The sequence below is a fragment of the Hippopotamus amphibius genome, chromosome 8 (genome assembly GCF_030028045.1).
Source record: "Hippopotamus amphibius kiboko isolate mHipAmp2 chromosome 8, mHipAmp2.hap2, whole genome shotgun sequence".
Lineage (NCBI taxonomy): Eukaryota > Metazoa > Chordata > Mammalia > Artiodactyla > Hippopotamidae > Hippopotamus > Hippopotamus amphibius.
The window spans coordinates 4,179,904-4,198,266 of record NC_080193.1 but is presented as its reverse complement, the minus strand read 5'-3'; the positions used below and the strand labels follow the sequence as shown (position 1 = coordinate 4,198,266).

At 61.7% G+C, this 18,363-nt stretch overlaps 2 protein-coding genes and 1 pseudogene across 4 annotated transcripts; 2 read left to right on the top strand and 1 right to left on the bottom strand.

Annotated features, from left to right (window-relative positions):
- Positions 1–393: 393 nt before the first annotated feature.
- On the top strand, positions 394–871 carry LOC130859006 (60S ribosomal protein L21-like; annotated as a pseudogene).
- Positions 872–2,503: 1,632 nt separating this feature from the next.
- On the top strand, positions 2,504–9,230 carry CCDC157 (coiled-coil domain containing 157). The gene is made up of 11 exons (XM_057746212.1): positions 2,504–2,751; positions 3,397–3,568; positions 4,265–4,910; positions 5,612–5,689; positions 6,048–6,238; positions 6,616–6,792; positions 6,960–7,154; positions 7,634–7,642; positions 8,190–8,342; positions 8,779–8,867; positions 8,959–9,230. The coding sequence occupies exons 1-11, from the start codon at positions 2,504–2,506 to the stop codon at positions 9,206–9,208; spliced, it is 2,208 nt and encodes a 735-aa protein (XP_057602195.1). The 3' UTR covers positions 9,209–9,230.
- Positions 9,231–10,805: 1,575 nt separating this feature from the next.
- Positions 10,806–17,669, bottom strand: RNF215 (ring finger protein 215). 3 transcript variants are annotated; one of them, XM_057743799.1, is made up of 9 exons: positions 17,298–17,669; positions 16,897–17,040; positions 16,346–16,417; positions 16,180–16,265; positions 15,619–15,775; positions 12,383–12,502; positions 12,160–12,303; positions 11,826–11,928; positions 10,808–11,736 (listed from the first exon to the last, which is right to left on the bottom strand). In XM_057743799.1, exons 1-9 carry the CDS (start codon positions 17,583–17,585, stop codon positions 11,714–11,716), a joined length of 1,137 nt encoding a protein of 378 aa, XP_057599782.1. In that variant the 5' UTR covers positions 17,586–17,669; the 3' UTR covers positions 10,808–11,713. The 3 variants fall into 3 exon arrangements, with proteins under 3 accessions (XP_057599783.1, XP_057599784.1, XP_057599782.1); XM_057743800.1 differs by lacking the exon at positions 16,346–16,417 and having other exon boundaries at positions 10,806–11,736; XM_057743801.1 differs by lacking the exon at positions 11,826–11,928 and having other exon boundaries at positions 10,807–11,736.
- Between the last annotated feature and the right edge of the window lie 694 nt (positions 17,670–18,363).

The window sequence follows — 18,363 nt, the reverse complement described above, 5'->3', positions numbered from 1 at the left end:
GGGCTTTCTGCTACTGAGAAAACCACAAACATCAAGGGGCCCCTGCTGCAGGGTGGGGAGGGACCAGGGCTCGGCGTCCACAGGGCTGCCCAGCTCTGAACAGAGTGCCGACTCTGACATCTGCTGCCAGAGGCCTGCGAAGAGCCACAGGAGGGGCCAGGACACCTGCTGAGTCAAGGGCCAGGGACAGTTCATCCAAATCACTGTCTTCAGATGTCCACAGATGCCAAAGATGGACAAGAAGCAGTCTGTGTGGGCCTCAGGGGAGAACAGGAAATATGGAAGGCAGACAGCAGCTCCAGACAAGGGAGGTCTTTGCTGTTGTTACTGCTAGTAATAGTAATCACAATAGCCTTTTCGGCCGGAACCGCCATCTTCCAGTAATTTGCCAAAATGACCAACACAAAGGGGAAGAGGAGGGGCACCCGCTATGTGTTCTCTAGGCCTTTTAGAAAACATGGAGTTGTTCCTATGGCCACATACACGCAAATCTACAAGAAAGGTGATATTGTAGATGTCAAGGGAATGGGCACAGTTCAAAAAGGAATGCCCCAGAAATGTTACCATGGCAAAACTGGAAGGGTCTACAGTGTTACCCAGCGTGCTGTTGGCATCATTGTAAACAAACAAGGGCAAGATTCTTGCCAAGAGAATCAATGTGGGTATCGAGCATATTAAGCACTCTAAAAGCCCAGATAGCTTCTTGAAACGGGTGAAGGAAAATGATCAGAAAAAGAAGGAAGCCAAAGAGCAGGGTATTTGGGTTCAGCTGAAGTGCCAGCCTGCTCCACCCAGAGAAGCACACTTCGTGAGAACCAACGGAAAGGAAGCTGAACTGTTGGAGCCCATTCCCTATGAATTCATGGCATGATGGGTGTAAAGAAAATAAAAGCCCTGGACTGTGCAAATGTTTCTCTTGATTGAGTAGAAGTGTGTTCCCTCCCCCAAAGAAATATTTAAAGCACATTTTAATTGTGTCCACATTCAGTGGGTGATGTCTTTACTTTTCAAATTTAGTGCTTTTTCTTCCTGAAAGATGTGAGGTAGTTTGTTGTGCAGTGTACTCCATTGGTTAATAACCTGCCAGATATTACTTATAAAGTATTTGTGCTAGTTTGAAGATAGTCTCTAAATCTCTATGAAAAAAGGATTTAAAATAAATAAATGAAAGGTTAAAAAAAATAGTGATCCCAATAATAATAGTGACTGTGGCTGGAGAACTTTCACTGGCGCCTTGCCCGGGACCAAGCACTTTACTTGCAGATAGCACTGGTCTGATTGGAGACAGTGTCCCCATCTTACAACTGAGACAGTTGGAGCTCAGAGGGGTGCAGTGACTTGCCCGTGACCACACAGCCAGAAAAGGGCAGGGCTGGGCCCCCTGTCACCAGAGTGTTGAGGATGGGTAGCCATACGAAGTTTCAGGCTTTCCTCTCTTACACGTTAGGACTTGCTTTCTCCTCCAGAGTCAGGGTATTCTAAATTTTCTTTGTGGATTCTTTTTCTTTTCTCCATTCAAATTACTAGTCGTTCGTTTGTCAGTGAGCACCTGCCATAGGCCGGGCCTCAGGCTGCCACACTGGGAACACCACCGTGACTGAGGTGGGGTGAGGAGAGCCGAGGCCGTTTCTGCCAAGAGCAATCAGGGCCGAAGTGGGGGGAGCCCAGAGGGAGTATCTAAGCCAGTCTGGAAGGTGCTCAGGGAAGGCTTCCTGGAGCAGGCAATGCCTGGGAACCCTGAAGGATGAGAAGAGTTGGGCAAGTGATGGGAATTGGGTGGCAGAAGCGTGACTCAGACAGAAGAATCAGATAGGCATGGATTCAGAAACGAGTGCCTGCACAGGAGCTGCTGCTTGTAGCTGACGGTGTGTGTGTGTGGTGGGGGGCGGGGGGGGTTGTGACAAGAGAGGACAAGGGGAGGGTTGTGTCCAGAGGTGGCCTTTCTCCCAAGAGCCAAAGAGAGTCCTGAGGGCTTGTTGGCCAGTGTGATGTGGTCAGATAGGCTTGGCCCAGATCTCCATAGCAGAAGTGAATGAGATTCCAGCGGGCAGGCCTGTGGCCCAGCTGGAAGCTGCTGCAGTGGTCCAGGCGGGAGACAGCATTGGCCGGGGGGGGTCCAGCGGTCCCCGTCCTGCTGTAGCTACAAGCTTCTTTTTGTCGTCAGTGGCCTGTCCAGTGATTTGCTCAGGGAGGGAGGGACAGCAGGTACACCCTCACGCACAGCTGCATCCACCCAGCACTTCGCAGGGGCCTGGCGCACACAGGTCCTCAGAGGCACTTGTGGACCAATGGCGTGGGCAGCGTGGGCGTGGGGTAGGGTGCACGAGAGGAGGCTGGTGAGGTCACCCACAAGCAGGTCCCGAAGGGCCAGGGAACAGACTTCTCCCCGGGCTTGAGGTTGGATTTCAGCAGGCTTTCCGGGGTTTTCTGAAGCTTCCTCCAGCAGCAGCCACACAGCTCAGGCTGATGGGGATCCCCTCTGCCCACCCCAGGAACCACGAGGATGGCACACCTGCTGGGCAGCCAGGCCTGCATGGACAGCCTGCGCAAGGACCTCACTGACCTGCAGGGCGCCATCGTGGACGTGTTCTCACGTGCCGGGCCCGTGCGCTTCCCCTCCTGGAAGTTCCCTGACCGCGTGGCCTGTGACCTGGACATGGTGGCCCTGCTAGAGCACTATGACCACGTGCCAGGGGACCCCGAGTTCACACAGCTCTCCCATGCTGTGCTGCTGGAGCTCGTCATCGACCGGTGAGCGCCTCGACCACACCTGGTCCCCCACCCCATCAACCAGCAGCAGCCACGGGATCCCCCTCGGGCAGGGGTGATGACACCGGGGACAACAGTCACCTTTGACGCGTGCTGTCGGGGGCCAGGTTGGCTCAGGGCCCTCACAGCCATCTCACCTGTGTCGTGCTGTGCCGTGTATCTTACTGTCCACCTTCAGGGAGTTGCCGGCCACCCTGTTCTTCTCTGTGACACCACAGCTCTGACGGCTGCTGCCTCCTTAGGGTTTCTGTGTGTCGAGGACACTGCAGCTGCTGCTCAGAGTTTCCATCCCAGGCTCTTTCTGCTGTCCCCTCTGTGTGTCACAGGGCCAGACATGGCATGTGGTTCTCCAAACCCTCCTTCCTGCTGGGAAGGAGACCAGTGGATTTGCCTGCAGCCCCACACGTCTACACTGTCATTCACGCTAGCACGGGTGGCAGCCTCCACTCCCTAGGGACCGAAGCCCAGGCTCCGTGTGCTCCAGACCTTGCACGCTAATGAAGTCACGGGGGCCGGACAGGCAGGGACCCCGGCAGTTTGGGGATGACCTGCCTGGAGACAGTTAGAAGCCAGGGTGACCACTCAGAGGCCTGGAGGAGCTGCTGACTCTGCCGTCTCTGCCCGCAGGCTCCTGCTGCTGCTTCAGAGCTGCGCGAGCTACTTGGAGAACCTCGGCTCGGAGCAGGTGGTGCCCCCCGCCCGGGCTGTGGGGCCCTGCATGTCCGTGGGGCTCACGGTGCGGCGCTTCTGGAGCAGCCTGCTGCGCCTGGGCGTGCTCCTCCAGCAGGCGGCCCCCCAGGTGGGTTGACCACCTCCCTCCCCACCTGCAGTCACCCTCACACCCGCCCACCTGCCCCAGCCGCCTCACACACCGCGTGCACCGCATCCACTGCTGGCTCCGCTCTGCTGCCCCCACTCAAGGCCCATGCAGCCCAGCAGTGAGCCGTGCAGGCCTCGGGGGTCCCATGTGGGCCACCTTGTTCTGCAGTTTACACTGTGGGGCTTTGGAAACATCCTACCTACTCTGAACCTCAGTTTGTTCATCCGCACAGTGGGCGTGATGGCAGTCCCCCCTCCCGGGGCGTTGTTGGGGAATGGTGCCTATACGAGCCCCATGTGTTCTGGGTTATCCCAGAACCCTCACAACCACCTGGTGGGCAGGACCACCATCACCGTAATGGGAAGGAAACCGAAGCTGAGAGTGGCTTTGGTGACATGAGAGCAGACGAGTCCGCTAAGCAAGGGCCCAGTACCCAGCAGCTGTGTCTGTCATGTGTTACCCTCCCAGTGCCATGTGTGTAACAGCATGGAGCCTGGGCTTGGTAAACTGAGGCAGCAGAAAGGAGAAGGCTCGCTCTCTCACTCACGTTTGTATCAGATACCATCTGAGGATCTGAGCATCAGGAGAGGCTGCTGTCACAGAAATCCCCAGGGAGCTGGTCTCCTCCCAGGCCCGTCTCCTTCACCTGCTTTCCCTTTCTTTTCCTGACCACAGAAAAGGGCAAACCAAGGGAAGACCCCCACCTCCAAGCCCACAGCCAAGGGCGAGCCAGCCAGGAACCCCGAATTTGTGACTGCCAAGCTCATCGAGCCCCCCTCCCCAATGCCAGGCTTGCCCCAGACCTGCCAAGAGCTGGACAGCACCCCTGTCAGCGTCTCCCTGCAGTGTCCACCCAGGACGGCCGAGAACACCAGGAGTGTCCACTCCCAGACCGTGGAGACGGCCCTGGTGCCCTGTGATGCGTGCACCAGCGTCCAGGGCAGCCTGCGAGAGGTGGGCAAGGTGGTCATCGGCCTGTGTCAGAGCCAGAACTTGCCCTCGTCCTTAGGCCAGTTCCAGCATCTGGTGCAGGACAGCATGGGGCTCAGGCCACTGCCAGCCGCCACCGTGGGCCACTGGGCAGCGGAGCAAAGCAAAGACCTGGTGCGCCTCAGCAAGCACGTGGGGGCCCTCACTCAGCGTGTGGGGCCCCTGAAGGCCCAGCTGGAGGAGGCTGAGGGGAAGAAGGACAGACTGAGGAAGCAGGTGGGCGAGCTGGAGCAGGCCCTGCAGCAGGAGCAGGGGGCGCGGCAGCGACAGGTGGACGAGGCCGAGCAGCGCCTGGCCCAGTGGGAGCGCGACAGGCGGCAGCTGCTCGCAGGTCTGTGCCCGAGGCCGGACCCTCAGTGCCAGGCTCTGCTGCAGCCTGAGCATGGACTCCCCCAGGAGCAGACCCCGCGACAGGGCTGCAGGGCCTGGGAGTTGGTGCAGAAGAAACCTGGGCTGGGAGTGGGCAGCAGATGCAGGGGAAAGGGGTGCGCCCGTCAAGCCGGTTACACTGTGGGTGGCTGGAGCGGACTCCCTCTGGGGATGGCGGAAGCCTATGTAGAACAGACGTCCAAGTCGTCCCAACAGAGGGGCGAGGGAGCCGGGGGGTTCATCCACTCACTCCTGTCGGTCAAGGAAGGGGACTCCTGGGGAGTTCATCCCCCAGGCACCCCTGGCAGCAGAGGCGCCTCTGGCCGCAGCAGAAGCTGTCAGGCAGAGAGACGCAGCGGGCCAGCTCCTGCTGAGGCTGGGGGGCCTGAGGGAGGGACACGTCGCCGCCCTTTCCGAGCTTCACCATCGGCCCCGTGGAGGACACGGAGGCCCAGAGAGGTGTACACACGTGGCAGCCAGCCACCAGGAAGCAGGGTGGATGGGGGCCCAGGCCCTCTGGCACCTCCCCAGAGCTCCTCTCGCAAGCCCAGGTGCCCCTCCACACAGCCGGGGCCGCCACGGCACGGCAGGGTGCACGGGGTGTCGAGGCCACTGGCCAGGCCCCAGGGAGCCTCTGAAGGGCCTCTCTCTCGGCTGTCATAGAAACCAGTGACCTCAGGACGAAGGTGGCCACCTTGGAGGGGGAGCTGAAGCAGCAGCGGGAGTCCACGCAGGCCGTGGGTGAGGAGCCCTGCCGTGGCGCCCTGACCCCAGCACCCTGTGCTTGGTGGCCCAGCCAGCGCCCTCTGTCTCTGTCTCCTGGGCTTCGGGGGCAAAGCTAAAGGGAACCAGAGGAGGCTGGGCCTGGCTCCCACCCCGCTGGGTGATGCCCCCCTCCCACCCAGAGAGGACCTTCTGTTTTCAGAACCCACCTCAGGCAGGGTTCAGAGCCCCGTTTTGTGGCTGAGGACACTGAGGCCCAGAGACTTGCTGTGACCACCTCCCCCCCTTCCCAGGCCCTGTCCCGGGTCAGAGGCGGTGCAGGGGCTCCCCAGGTCTTCCCCACGCTGTCCCTTCCCACGCCCGCTCAACCCTGCAGAGATGAAGGCCCAGCAGCTGCAAGAGGAGGCTGAGCACAGGGCGCAGGCCGAGAGGCAGGTGCAGCAGCTGGAGGAGCAGGTGCAGCTGCTGGCGGGGCGGCTGGACGGGGCCAGCCAGCAGATCCGCTGGGCCAGCACAGAGCTGGACAAGGAGAAGGCTCGTGTAGACAGCATGGTCCGCCACCAGGAGGTGAGGCTGGGGGCCTTGTCCGCACCTGGGCTCCTGCAACGAAGGCTGCAGGGAGAGACGGGGCTCCACGGATGGGTCGAGGGGAGACACTGGAGACCTGAGGAGAAGAGTTCCTGAGTGGTGACTGTGACTGGAAAGAAGTGGGGCAAAGCTGATGGGAGCTGGCCAGCTGCTTTCCAGGGGGTGGGGTCTGTAAGCTCGGGGGTCCTGGCCTGGCTGGGGTTGGGGTCTGCTCCCTTCTTCCTCCGCCCCTTCCACGGCACGCATGTGCACAGACAGATGCAGGACAAGGAGATGGACTTGGACACGGTCACCGCCTGTGTCCTGCGTGGCTGGGCCTGAGCCTCACGGCCTCCCTTCCACCCATCCCGGCTCAGTCCCTGCAGGCCAAACAGCGAGCTCTGCTACAGCAGCTGGACCGCCTGGACCAGGAGCGCGAGGAGTTGCGGGGCAGTTTGGACGAGGCCGAGGCCCAGCGTGTCCACGTGGAGGAGCAGCTGCAGAGCGTGCAGAGCGAGAGGGAGCAGGGGCAGTGCCAGCTCCGGGCCCAGCAGGTGCGACCCGGCAGGCTGAGGGGGTGGGGGTGGCTCTTCCCTTTCTCCCAAGGAACCTCTGGCCAGCTAAGCGCCTGCAGGCCTGCCCCCTGCCTGGGGGTGGAGGTGAAGGGGTGTCCCCGGGGGGCTGGGAGCCGGTCCTCAGCTCTGAGCCTCCTCTGCCCCAGGAACTGCTGCAGAGCCTACAGCGAGAGAAGCAAGGCCTGGAGCAGGCAACCACGGATCTGCGGCTGACCATCTCGGAGCTGGAACGGGAGCTCACGGAGCTGAGGGAGCGGGAGAGGCTGCTGGTGGCCTTCCCAGACCTACACAGGCCTGTGGAGGCCCAGATCCAAAGTAGGGGCCCGGGCGTGGTGCAGAGGGCACGCTGGGGCCCAGGGCGGGCAGCTGAGGGCTCATCAGGGCCGGACACTGGGGTCCACAGCAAGCGTGGTAGAGCAGGGGTCCCAGTGCTTTGTGGGTCGTCCACTCCTCCGTGCGAATGGGAACGCAGAGGCTCAGAGGGGAGGTGACTGCTCAGGGTCACACAGCCAAATCCTGAGGCAGGTCTGGCTACCTCTGTGGCCTGTGCTCTTAACCACGTCACAGGCCAGTCCTCGCTCGGCTTCCACATCCCCTGTCCTGGCATCTCCCCAGACCACACCATGGGGCCAGCTCCAAGGGCACAGCCCCAACTGTCCAGTGTCCTGGACCCCGTGGCACGGGAGTGCTAGGGACCTGTCTCAGTGGAAGACTGGCTGCCAGGTGACCTGGGTTCCTGTCCCAACCCCTCCCGCCCCCTAAAGCTCTGGGTGAACGCGCATGCAGATCACCCACTGTAGGGATGGTCGCTGCAGTCTAGCAGATCACGGTAAGTCATCACTTCTGAGCACTGGGCCCTTGTGTTGCCCTGCCGACCGCCTGGCAAGGCAGGTAGCAGCCCCTTGTGACAAGTCAGGAAACCGAGAACCAGAGCAGGCAGCACTTGCCTGGGTTCACAGAGTCAGGGGCGCATCTGTCCCCCCAGCAGTGAGAAGGAACATCCTTGCTAAATTCTTGGGACTCACATCCAAGAGCTGGCTGTGACTTTGGATGAGTCACTGTCTCTTGGGCCTCCGAAAACAGGTGGCCTTGGGAGAGCTTCACTTTCTTACCTATTTGCTAGATCTTCGGTGAGCTCCAGATCTCCTCCAGCTCTCAAATTCTGCAAGGCTGCGGTCACCTCCCAGCAGGCAGGGGGGTAGGGAGTGGGGGAGACAAGAAGGAAGATGAGGTGGGAGGTCCATTGTGCTGACCCCGCCCACCTGCATGGCCACCAGCAGGGGACCCCAGGCACACACAAGCTGGCGTGCCTGCCCTCTGAGGTCCTGTACCATTGGCCACAAGAGGCAGATCTGATGGGGTGAGGTATCAAATAGTGTGTTCCCGCAGGCTCTGGCAACGTCACGGACGACATGGAGAGGCAGGTGCAGGCCAACAACATCCGTATCCGGGTCCTGCAGGAGGAAAATGGGCGGCTGCGGTCCATGCTGTCCAAGATACGGGAGGTGGCCCAGCAGGGGGGCCTCAAGGTGGGCAGCGTGGCTCCCCGACCCGAGAGGGGTCAGCCCTTGGGTACTTGGAAGAGGCCCCCAACCCAGCAGAGGTGTTCAGCTTCGCCGGGGACTCATTGCACGTGGGGCTCATGGCAGGTGGCTTTAGGCTGTGCTGTGTGGACTGTCTTGCAGGATTTCAGGAAGGCATGAGGATGTTACAGTGTCTTCTAGATTCCAATCCCCCCTTGAGCCCTTTGAACCTTTACTTCAAGTGCACCAGGAGCCTTGTCAGAAACCAAACCTTCTCACACTTACCACAGCTGAGGACAGGCCCCGGAAGGCTTCCCCAGCCCTGCCCCTCAGAGGAAGGGGCTGTGGCTACAGGTTCAGGCCCTCCCTGCTCCTCTATGGCACCCTCTCTGTTCACTGCACAGGGTTTCCTGGAACTTTCTGAGCTTGGTTTTCTTTGCAGCTGATCCCACAGGACCAGCTCTGGGCCCCTCCCACCAAGGGAATCCAGGGAGCAGCGCCCCCAGCCCAGGCCCAGAGAGCATCCCTAGGGTGAGTGAGGCTTTCTCGGAGGCGGGCACTTGAGGGTGTGGTGTTCCCCTTCGCTCACAGGGCATCTTGCCATCTGGTCCTTCCTCCGCAGGCCCCTGGGCAGGCGGCACTCACCTGGCAGCAGGACAGCCAGTGCAGGCAGGACCCTGCCAGGCCAGCCCCGGGCGTCCCCACCTCAGCAGCCCCACAGTCAGCCCAGCAGGTCCTCCCTGGAGGACATGACCCACTCGACCAACTGTGCCCAGAACCCCATCAGGGCCCTGGCCAGGCTGAGGAGGAGACTATCACCAAGCCGGGGCCAGGCCGGCGCTGCACACCCGCCCCAGGAGCGGCCCACGTAGCCGGCAGTGGGGTGGGGCTGGAGGGAGGGTAGCTGGCAACCACCTCCATGTAATAAAGCCCAGGCCATCTGCTCACAGCGACCTTGGCCTCACTGCACTGGCTCCGCGGGGAAGACGCCTTCCTTCCCTGTCCTGAGTCCCCAGCCATGTGGGTCACCGACCAGCAGAGGCCTGGCACACTCCGCACCCTCAGTAAACGGGAGCTTCCTGCCTCCCTCCTGACAGGGGCAAACAGGGAGAGGACACACTGAGGGCAGAAAGAAGCTTCTAGCACCTGGCTAGCTTCTAGCACATGTGAAAGGCAGTCTTTTGATCCCCAGAGCAAAGGCTAAGAGGTAATGTGGACTCAGTGACCCCCACCAATACAGAGCAGGGTCAGGGTAGGGGGTGTGCAGGGTAAGGAGAGCAGCCGCCACAGTGGGCCCGGTGAGGACACCCGAAGCAAGGAAGGAGTCAGAGGCAGGCAGAAGCCACCCAACTGTCAGCCTGGGGTCGGGGATGTTAAGGACCCAAGAAAGTCAGCCCTCCTTTCACTGCGGAACACCTCACCTTCAGGAAACACGAGTCACAAAGGGTTTCTCTAAATTCAGGAGGTTGGATCCCCAGGACGCCACTGAAGGCAGGGCAAGGCTTCACCCAGCCAGAGAGCGGGACACTCCAGCCAACCCTGCTTTCCCAGGCCTGTCCCTTGGGGCCCGGGCACTGATGCCACCAGCCACACCAGGCCCGCAGTAGTCCGGTTTTCCTCACGAAGCCTCCAGCCTACCCTGAGCCACCTCCCCTGTGAAGGACAGGCGTTAAGACCTTGGGGGTGGGGTGGGATGGGGGACACTCTTGGCTTTCTATGACAGTTTTCCCTGGCCGGGAGGCCAACAAGTAGAGCACCTCCATTTATAGAGAAAGGTCAAGAAGGCCTGTGTGTGTAGCTGAACTGGCAAGGCCAGCTCATGGGCTGCCCAAGTCTTGCTTCTGTGGAGCCCAGGGGCTTGCCAAGGGAATCTGGGCTGTCTGGACTGGGCCCCTCACAGGTGAAAGCCAGCCCTCAGGTGAGCTCCCTGAGGCAGGGGGCCCAAGGCCAAGTGCAGGGGAAGGACCTGTCATAGCCCGGCTCCTCTCTGCATCCATTCCGTAGCTCACAGGTCCGTAGGTCAGACGTCCGGGCCCTGTGTGGCTGGGTTCTCTGCTCAGAGCCTCACAAGGCTGAAATCGAAGCATCTGGCAGGTTTCATTCCTTTTGCAAAGGCACTGGGGCAGAATCCAGGCTCATTCTGAGTGTTGGCAGAACTCTGGTTCTTGCAGCTGTAGAGCTGAGGTCCATTTCTCTGCTACCCCCCGTCAGGGCCACCCTTGGCTCTGAGAGGCCGTCCAACTTCTTGCCACGTGGCCCCTCCATCTTCAAGTCAGCAACAGAGAATTTCTCAGGCATTGAATCCCTTCCATGGTTCAGAGTTCTGACTCCTCCCCCTTCCATCAGCTGAAGAAAACTCTGCTATCAATGGGCTCAGGTGGTTAGGTCAGGCCCACCTGGATGCTTTCCCACATTAAGGTCAATGGTGCCACATAACATAACCTAAGTCCATCAGCGTTGCAGTTCCAGGGTCACACAAGGCACGTTCATGGGGGCTGCAGGGACCTTAGGGGCCATTTTAGAGTCCACCTCCCACTGGTGTAGACCCCAAAGTGACATGTTTATTTTAAAAGAGCCACACAAATTTTACATCTTATGTTAAAATATATCCATGTTTATTTTAATATTAAACCTTCCCTACCCCACATCTAAAAAAAATGGATGTCCCTGGAAGATGTACCACATTTTTCCTGTGGCTTCAAGTATCCTGGTCAGCAACCTGTAGCCCCACGGAGAGGCACAGGACTCGATGGTTTCTAAGGCCTCCGGTCCCTGCCAGGCCCCAAGAGGGCGCCTAGGTGGACAGGCCAAGGGACCAAAGGCAGCAGGCAGTGAGAGGGCCTCCAGGTTTAACATGATAGCGCTGACCATGATGTGTCCTGAAAGATGGTCAGGCTAGGGTGCTCCCAAGGCCAGACAGTTCCTCCCCCAACCCACCCCCAATAAATAAGCACAAAACCTGGCCCCTGCAGCCTCAGCCCCAGGGATGCCCTGACAGGCAGGCCAGAGAGCGCCCAGAGCCCTGGGAAGAGCAGCGCTGCCCACACCCTCTTCCCTAGACCCCTGCCTGGGGTCCTGGGGGCTGCCTGCTCCCTGGGGCAGACAGACACCCAAGGATGACACAGAAAGGCCCAAAAGCAGCCTCTCTTCCTGCTAGGTCTGGACCCTGCATCCTCAGCCTGGGTGCTGTGGTCCCTTCATCTCAGTGTGGATGTGGTGGGCGCCTGGCCCCTCAGCAGGGGAGGCCTCATCTCTCCTTCCATCCACAGGGCTTTCTGCCCTGTCCCCCGACATCCTGTTCCAGGCGCCCAGGGCCCAGGCCCAGGGTGCAGGCAGAAGGGGTCCCTTCCCCACGTGCAGAGACCTAGCCAGGGCAGCTAATCATCTGAGTATCGGTTCCCTGCAGGAGAGGAGGAAAAATAACAGGAAGGGAGGTGTCAGGTGGGAACCAGGTAGAGCTGGTGAAAGGCCCCCACGCTGGGTGCTCACCCAGAACGTTGAATTTGCACAGTGGGCAGGTCTGCTGGAGCATCAGCCAGGGGTCCACGCAGTCTCGGTGAAACTCATGCTTACAGGGCAGCACCCGGAGCCACTGCAGGGTCGGGGGGGAGTGGGGGAGGGCTCAGGCCACAGGGACAGGCCTCCAGAGGGGGTGCCAGGCCCCGTGCCCTCACCTGAGCTGGGGAGCGGAAGCCCCTGTGACCTGCCCCCAGCCCCATTCTGCTTTCAGCGCTCCGGTGGGGCTGGGAGAAGGCCTGGTCTCTTGGGAGCAGGGTAGGGGTCACAGGTCGGCAGAAGGCTGGCCTCTGCCCAGGGCACTAACTTGCTTGTTGCAGAAATAATCCAGACACACGGCGCAGGTCTCGGCACCAGGCTCCGGGGGGCCCTGTGCCGGCCGGCCCAGCCGGCAACGCCGGGTCTTGAGGGACGCCAGCCTCTGAACCACCCGGCGCTTGAGCAGGTCCACCTGTGGGGGAAGGGTAAGCACAGCTCTCGAGGGCTGGGGCCACCAGGGCTCCCGAGGGCCCCCAAGGGCTGGCTCCCACCTGGCCTCCGGGCTCCCGCCGGCTCTGCCGGGACGCCTGCCGTTGAGCCTGGACCACAAGGCCTGTGCACAGGAGCATGGCCACCAGCAGGATGGCATTCCACAGCTGCTGCAGGGGCTTCTGGGGAGGGGAGCGGGTGTCAGGGGCACTGGGGCCACCCCACCATCTTCCCCCAGTAAATCCACCCTGAGGACCGGGCAGGTGAGGTCCCTGGGCACCACGACCCTGGAGGCGCCAGGTTTCCTCTTCTGAAGCCGCCGGCCCCCCGCCCTCCCGTGCTCTCCCAAGGCCTGCCCCATATTGGTGCCCAGCCGAGGCCGCTCCCAGGCAACAAACCTGCTGTCTGTGCACTCACAGAAGCGTCTGTCTGGCAGCCTCACAGGCTCCCCCAGCCCAGGACCCCACCCCTACCCGGCGCTCCTCCTGGTCTGCTGTCCTGGCTGCTGTCACCCATCCAGGCTGAGCGTTCACAGCCTGAGAGGGCGCTAGTCCCCAGGCGCTGTGGCCTCACTCCCTAGAGGCCTCGCACGCCCCTCCTCTGCTCCCCGCTCGGCTGCTCTGCAGGTGCCCTGCTCCCGCCTGGCCCGCCGGTTCCCACCCAGAGCCACAGGGGTCTCACACACAGCACCCCTTCCCTGTGATGCTCCCCTCCCCGTCCCCCGCCTGCAGCTGGCCCGCCAGGCCCTTGAGCTCCACCCCTACCCATCGCCCCACCACGCCCACCCCCAGCATCCCGTGCTCCCCGCCCCTCCCACGTCGGTGCCTTTCCCCACTGTTCCCAGCCTTGGGAATTCACTATCTTGTTCTGCGCGCCTTCCCTTGGCGTATGGCTTTGGACACCCCTTGCTTTGGAAGCTCTCCCGGACCACCCCTGCAGGGCAAATGCTCACCCCTGGCCTCCCCTGCCACCCTCCTCCACCCACTCTGCCCTCAGCCGTCCTCCAGCTCCCGCTGGTGGGAGGGAACCATGTCTAACGTACCTCACTTTCCCTGTGAGAGGCCCCTGGGGGGACACACTGACCTAGACTGGGGGACACATTGACCGAGACTGAACCCCCACCACATCCAGTGTGGCAGCCAGGCAGTGACTACTCAACAGCTGGCTCAGGAAATGATGCGGCGGAGACAGAAAGACCCGGCCACTCACCCACCGGCGCGCGGGCCTGGGGACGTGTCACAACTAATAAATGCATCGTTTAAAAGCTTTCTGCCACTGTGTTCTTCCCAGACAATGCTGAAGTTCAACCACCAATGTGGTGGGGGAGGGGCCAAGAAGTGATTTGATGGGCAAGCTTGGGTGCTGTCAGGGTCACAAGATGTTGCTTTTGTTTCGCTCTGGATGCCCAGAGGCTGGAGGAACGCTGACGGGGCCCCAGGGCTGAGAGTTAGCTCCAGCTGTCCTTCAGACACCTCAGCTACCGCGGCTCCTGACACCTCTACCGGCCCAACCCGGCCAGCAGCGAGGCCAAGGCTGTTCAGCTCTGCCCTCACAACCAGCCAGCCGGACCTAACCTGCAGTACGTGCCCACCTCCTGGCCTCTTGGGTGAGCTCCTGGCCTGCTCCTCTCCAAGCTCCAGCCTTTCACCCGCACCTCCTCCCAGCCTCTCACCTGACAGCCCCTCACCAAGTGCCTGCCCCGCCCAGAAGTCCGCGTGGGCTGCCCTCCAGGGGGACACGGCGGGCTCCCTCCTCTTCCAGAAAGCCCTTCCTTCCACTCCAGCAACCTCACTGCCCACTCCCTCCGCAGAAGTGCGGTTCATGCTGCTTTCAAAGGAAATCCTGCTGTCTGGGCTGCACTGCCAAGGCCGCCTCCATGTAACAGTTCCTCTTCCCTGTCTTTGAGCCCTTCGATGGCAGAGGCTAGGTCTTCCAGACCTTTTGTACCCTCCACAGCCCTTCTCATGGAGCCCCAAGTGTCCTAGAACATCAGAAGTTCTTCGGTGACCGCTGGCTTATTCAAGCACTTATAACAATAAAGATACTGTAGCAGAGAAGCCACCCATCTGCTCAGCGCCTGCCGTGAGATTTATGTACATGGTCCCAACAATCCTGTGGCCGTGTGCTGTCCCTGTTCACAAACGAGTAACGAGAGACCAGAGAGGTTAAACACTCAGCCTAGGGCTTCCCTGGTGATGCAGTGGTTAAGAATCCACCTGCCAATGCAGGGGACATGGAGTTGAACCCTGCTCCGGGAAGATACCGCATGCCACGGAGCAACTAAGCCCGTGCACCACAACTACTGAGCCCATGTGCCACAACTACTGAAGCCCACGCACCTACAGCCCGTGCTCTAGAAGAGCCCGTGCACCACAACTAAGAGTAGCTCCTGCTCTCCACAACTAGAGAAAGCCCTCATGCAGCAATGAAGACCCAACACAGCCAAAAATAAAATAAACTTACAAAAAACCCAAAAAACTAAACACTCAGCCTGACATCGCCCAGCTAAGGTTTCAAAGCCTCGCTCCGACTGCCTGACTTGAAGCTGCCTCGCGTGGCGCCCCCAGCCCCGCAGAGTGGGGACTTGAGAAATGCTTGCAGGCACAATACCTTTGACCCTCTCGATGCTGAGCACTGGGAAATCCAGAGACAAACAACACACAGCCCAGCCTTCGGGAGACAAAGTCTAAACCCCCAACACCCACAAGGGATGGGCTGTCTTAAGAGGCCTATGAAGGGCCTGACAAAGCGCTGCTGTGATTTAGAAGCGGGAGAGAGGGGCTGGGGGCCAGGGTGTGAGGGAGGCTTTCCAAAGAAGGCAGTAGGACGAGCTGTGAGGGCTCCGGCGGGACTGGGACATATGGAGACGGAGAAAAAGGGTGTCCATGCCTACAGCCAAGCATGGACAAGGCCAGTGGCAGGAGACCAGGGCGTGTGTGGAGGATGGTAAATGGCACGGAGCGGCCAGAGTGTAGGGAGAAGATGGAGAAAACAGGGTGAGTGATCAGGAGAGCTGTGAAAGCCAGGTGAGGAGTCTGAACTTCATTCTGCAGCTGACGGGGAGTCAAAGAAGGCTTCTGAGCGGGACAGGGACGTGACAGCAGCAGCAGCTAACGCTGACTGTGCGTGACCTCTGGTTAGGCACCACACTGAGCACCCACCCAGCCCCTGAACGCTCACAGCAGCCCAGGGAGGTGCAAGAGGCGGTTCCCCCCAGCAGGGCAGGAAGAGGCCACAGGACTTGAGACAAGCACGTGTGTGGCCCCTCGACCCCTGCCTCCTCTCCCCACGTACCCACCTGCTCCTGGGCCCGACTGCCTCCCAGACACACCAAGTCCTGCCATCCTCCGTAGCCGTCCTTGGAGAGGCCACAGGTGGTCCACAGGGTCAGCTTCCACTCGATGTTGGCCGACAGGGACTCTCCGCTGGTGATCTCAGCCATGGCCTGGGTCCTCCTGAGAGGGAAAGCCAGAGAGGCCAGATGGAAGGGCTCTTGGGAGAAAAGGCCCAGACCCGCCCACCCCAGCCCCCACAACCCTTCTGCTCTGGCCCCCAGGCCTTTCCCAGCTAACAGTTTTTCCAGTTCTCATAACAGCCGGCCAAGGAGGCCCACAAGCACAGGGAAGGAGTCAGGAATCCGGTTTCCTCCTTGTTGGGGCCAATCACCTCCGCCCATAAAACAGCCTCCTCGCTCCAGGCCCTGGCACCTCCTTCCAGTCCCCTCACCCCCTTTTCAGACCAGGAGGCTACAGTCTCAGACTAACAGGAAAGGGCCTGGTCCCAAGACCCTTGAGCCCACAGCAAAGCCAGGGACCCTAGCACCCAATCCCCGTCCTTTGAAGCCCAAACCCCGACTCACTGCAGCAGTGCCTCCAGCAGCCTGGTGACGTTGGAAGAGTGATGGAGGACAATCACTGGCCTGAGCAGAAGCTGGGATGTGTCCAGCTGTGGGGGACACGGAGGTCAGCCAGCCCGGGGCCCCCATTCCCCGGCCTACGTGCCCCCCAGAGCCTGAGCCAGGTTACCTCTCGGACCACGTTGTGGTTTAAGATGAGGAGGAGCAGGGCAGAGGCTCCCAGCAAGAGCGCCCTCCGCATCTGCAGAACAGAGGCAGAGGCTAGCACACACCCTGTCCACACACCTGTCTCACCACCTGTGGCCACAGTCATTCTCAGCTCCTGGCTCTGCTGTGAGCACTTCCTGTGGACAGACCAGCTATAAGCTCCCTGAGGTGAAGGGCAGAAACGCTTATTCCTTTCACCTTCCCCCCAGATGCTCTGTGGGACCCAAACAACACTGTGACATCCCTGGTCCAAGCTGGGCAGGCCCACCTACCGCCACAGGAACTCCCCAGCGGACACTCTCAGAGCCTGGTGGAGCTTCCCGACTCTCTCTGGCCTCCTCCCACCTCCCCGCTGCCAACCGCACTGACTCCAGTCTACACCTGCGGTCCCTTGCCCCACCCAGGCCCAGGGCTTCTCTGGAAGCTCCTTAGGGGCCCACCTGGTAGTCTGGCTCTAGCGGGCTGCCTTGAAAACCCTTCCCCCAGCCCCCTTTCCACATACACCCCCTGCACCTGCTGAACCAGAGCCTTGGGACAGGCCTGTGGGCCGCTGCCCTGACTCTCCTGCCGAATCGGGGCCTCCTGCTCCTTGCCCACGTATGCCACTGCAATCCAGCCTTCTACGGGCACCTCCTGCTCAGCATCCACGATGTCCATCTGCGGGGCGAGGGGCCATGGGTAGCGGGAGGAGGGGGAGGAAGCGGGATCGGGCACACAAGGGATGCAAGGCCAGGGTTTGGGAACTTGTTTGGAAAGAAGGGCATCTGAGCTGAGATTCTGGAAGCCGGAAGGCTGGGGGCCTGGGCAGCCTGGGGAAGCGGCGCTGGGCTGCCAGGGCTTGGTCCAGGATGGAGACTGGCTCTGGGTGCGGGGTCTACGGCGGCGCGGGGGCCATACGGCGCAGCGGCGCTCACCAGCAGCAGGCGGCCGCCCAGCGGGAGCGCGGGGTCGGCCTCGGGGCCCATGCGGACGCCCTCCAGCACCAGCGCGTCCTGCCGCGGCAGCCTCACGTCCACCCGCACGGCGCGGGCCCCGCCCCGCCCCGCCCCGGCCGCGGGCTCGCCGCCGTCCGCCGCGGCCCCCGGCCCGGCCAGGCCCAGCCAGAGCGGCAGCAGGGGCAGCAGCAGCAGCAGGGGCGACGGCGGCGGCGGAGGCGGCGGCGGCGGCGGCGACCTCAGCGCGGGGCGAACGGCGGGGCCCATGGCCGAACCGGCGAGCAGACGACACAGGGGCAGCCGGGGGTCCCGGGCGCGGGGGCAGCGGAGGGAGCGAGGTGGCGGCCGGCCGGGGCGGGGCGCCGGGAGGGGCGGGGCGCCGGGAGGGGCGGGGCCGGGGCCCGACGGGGCGGGGAGCCGGGGGCGGGGCCGGCGCCGGACGGGGCGGGGCGCCGGGAGGCGGGGTGGGCTCGCCGAGGCTCCCGCGCGCAGACCGGGCCGCGCGCGCCCCCTGGTGGCCGCGGAGCACACTGGCGCCGGCGGCCTCGGGGTTTGGAGCCGCGCGCAGCCCAGGCGGGAAGTCGGAGAGCAGGCGCTCCCAGCCTCGGTTGTCAGGTGGCGGAGACCAAAAGAAGGGAGACCGACGGAGAAAGTTGGAAGATAACTGGCGACTTGGGGGCGCGGAGACAAGATCTGGGCCGCAGAAGGGCAGCAGCAAGGAACTTCTGGGGGTCTGGACGCTGGCCCTTGGTCTGGAGCAGCCCGACGGTCACATGGCTGGCCTGGGCCTCCATCTCTCCACCAGACCGAGCTGCAGAGACTGGCCGGGCAGGCGGGCAGGGGCGGGGAGGGGGGAGATTGAGGAAAGGGTCGGTCCTGGAGGGGCAGAGAGAGGGACCAGAGACACCCGATAACACAGCTCCTCATTGGGGCCTAGAGGCTGGGTCTTCAGACCGGTCACTTTCCTGGGCTGTGAAACGGGCACGATAGAAGACCAGCACTGCCTCACCCTCAGCGAGTCATCTCTGATGCCCACTGGAATGTG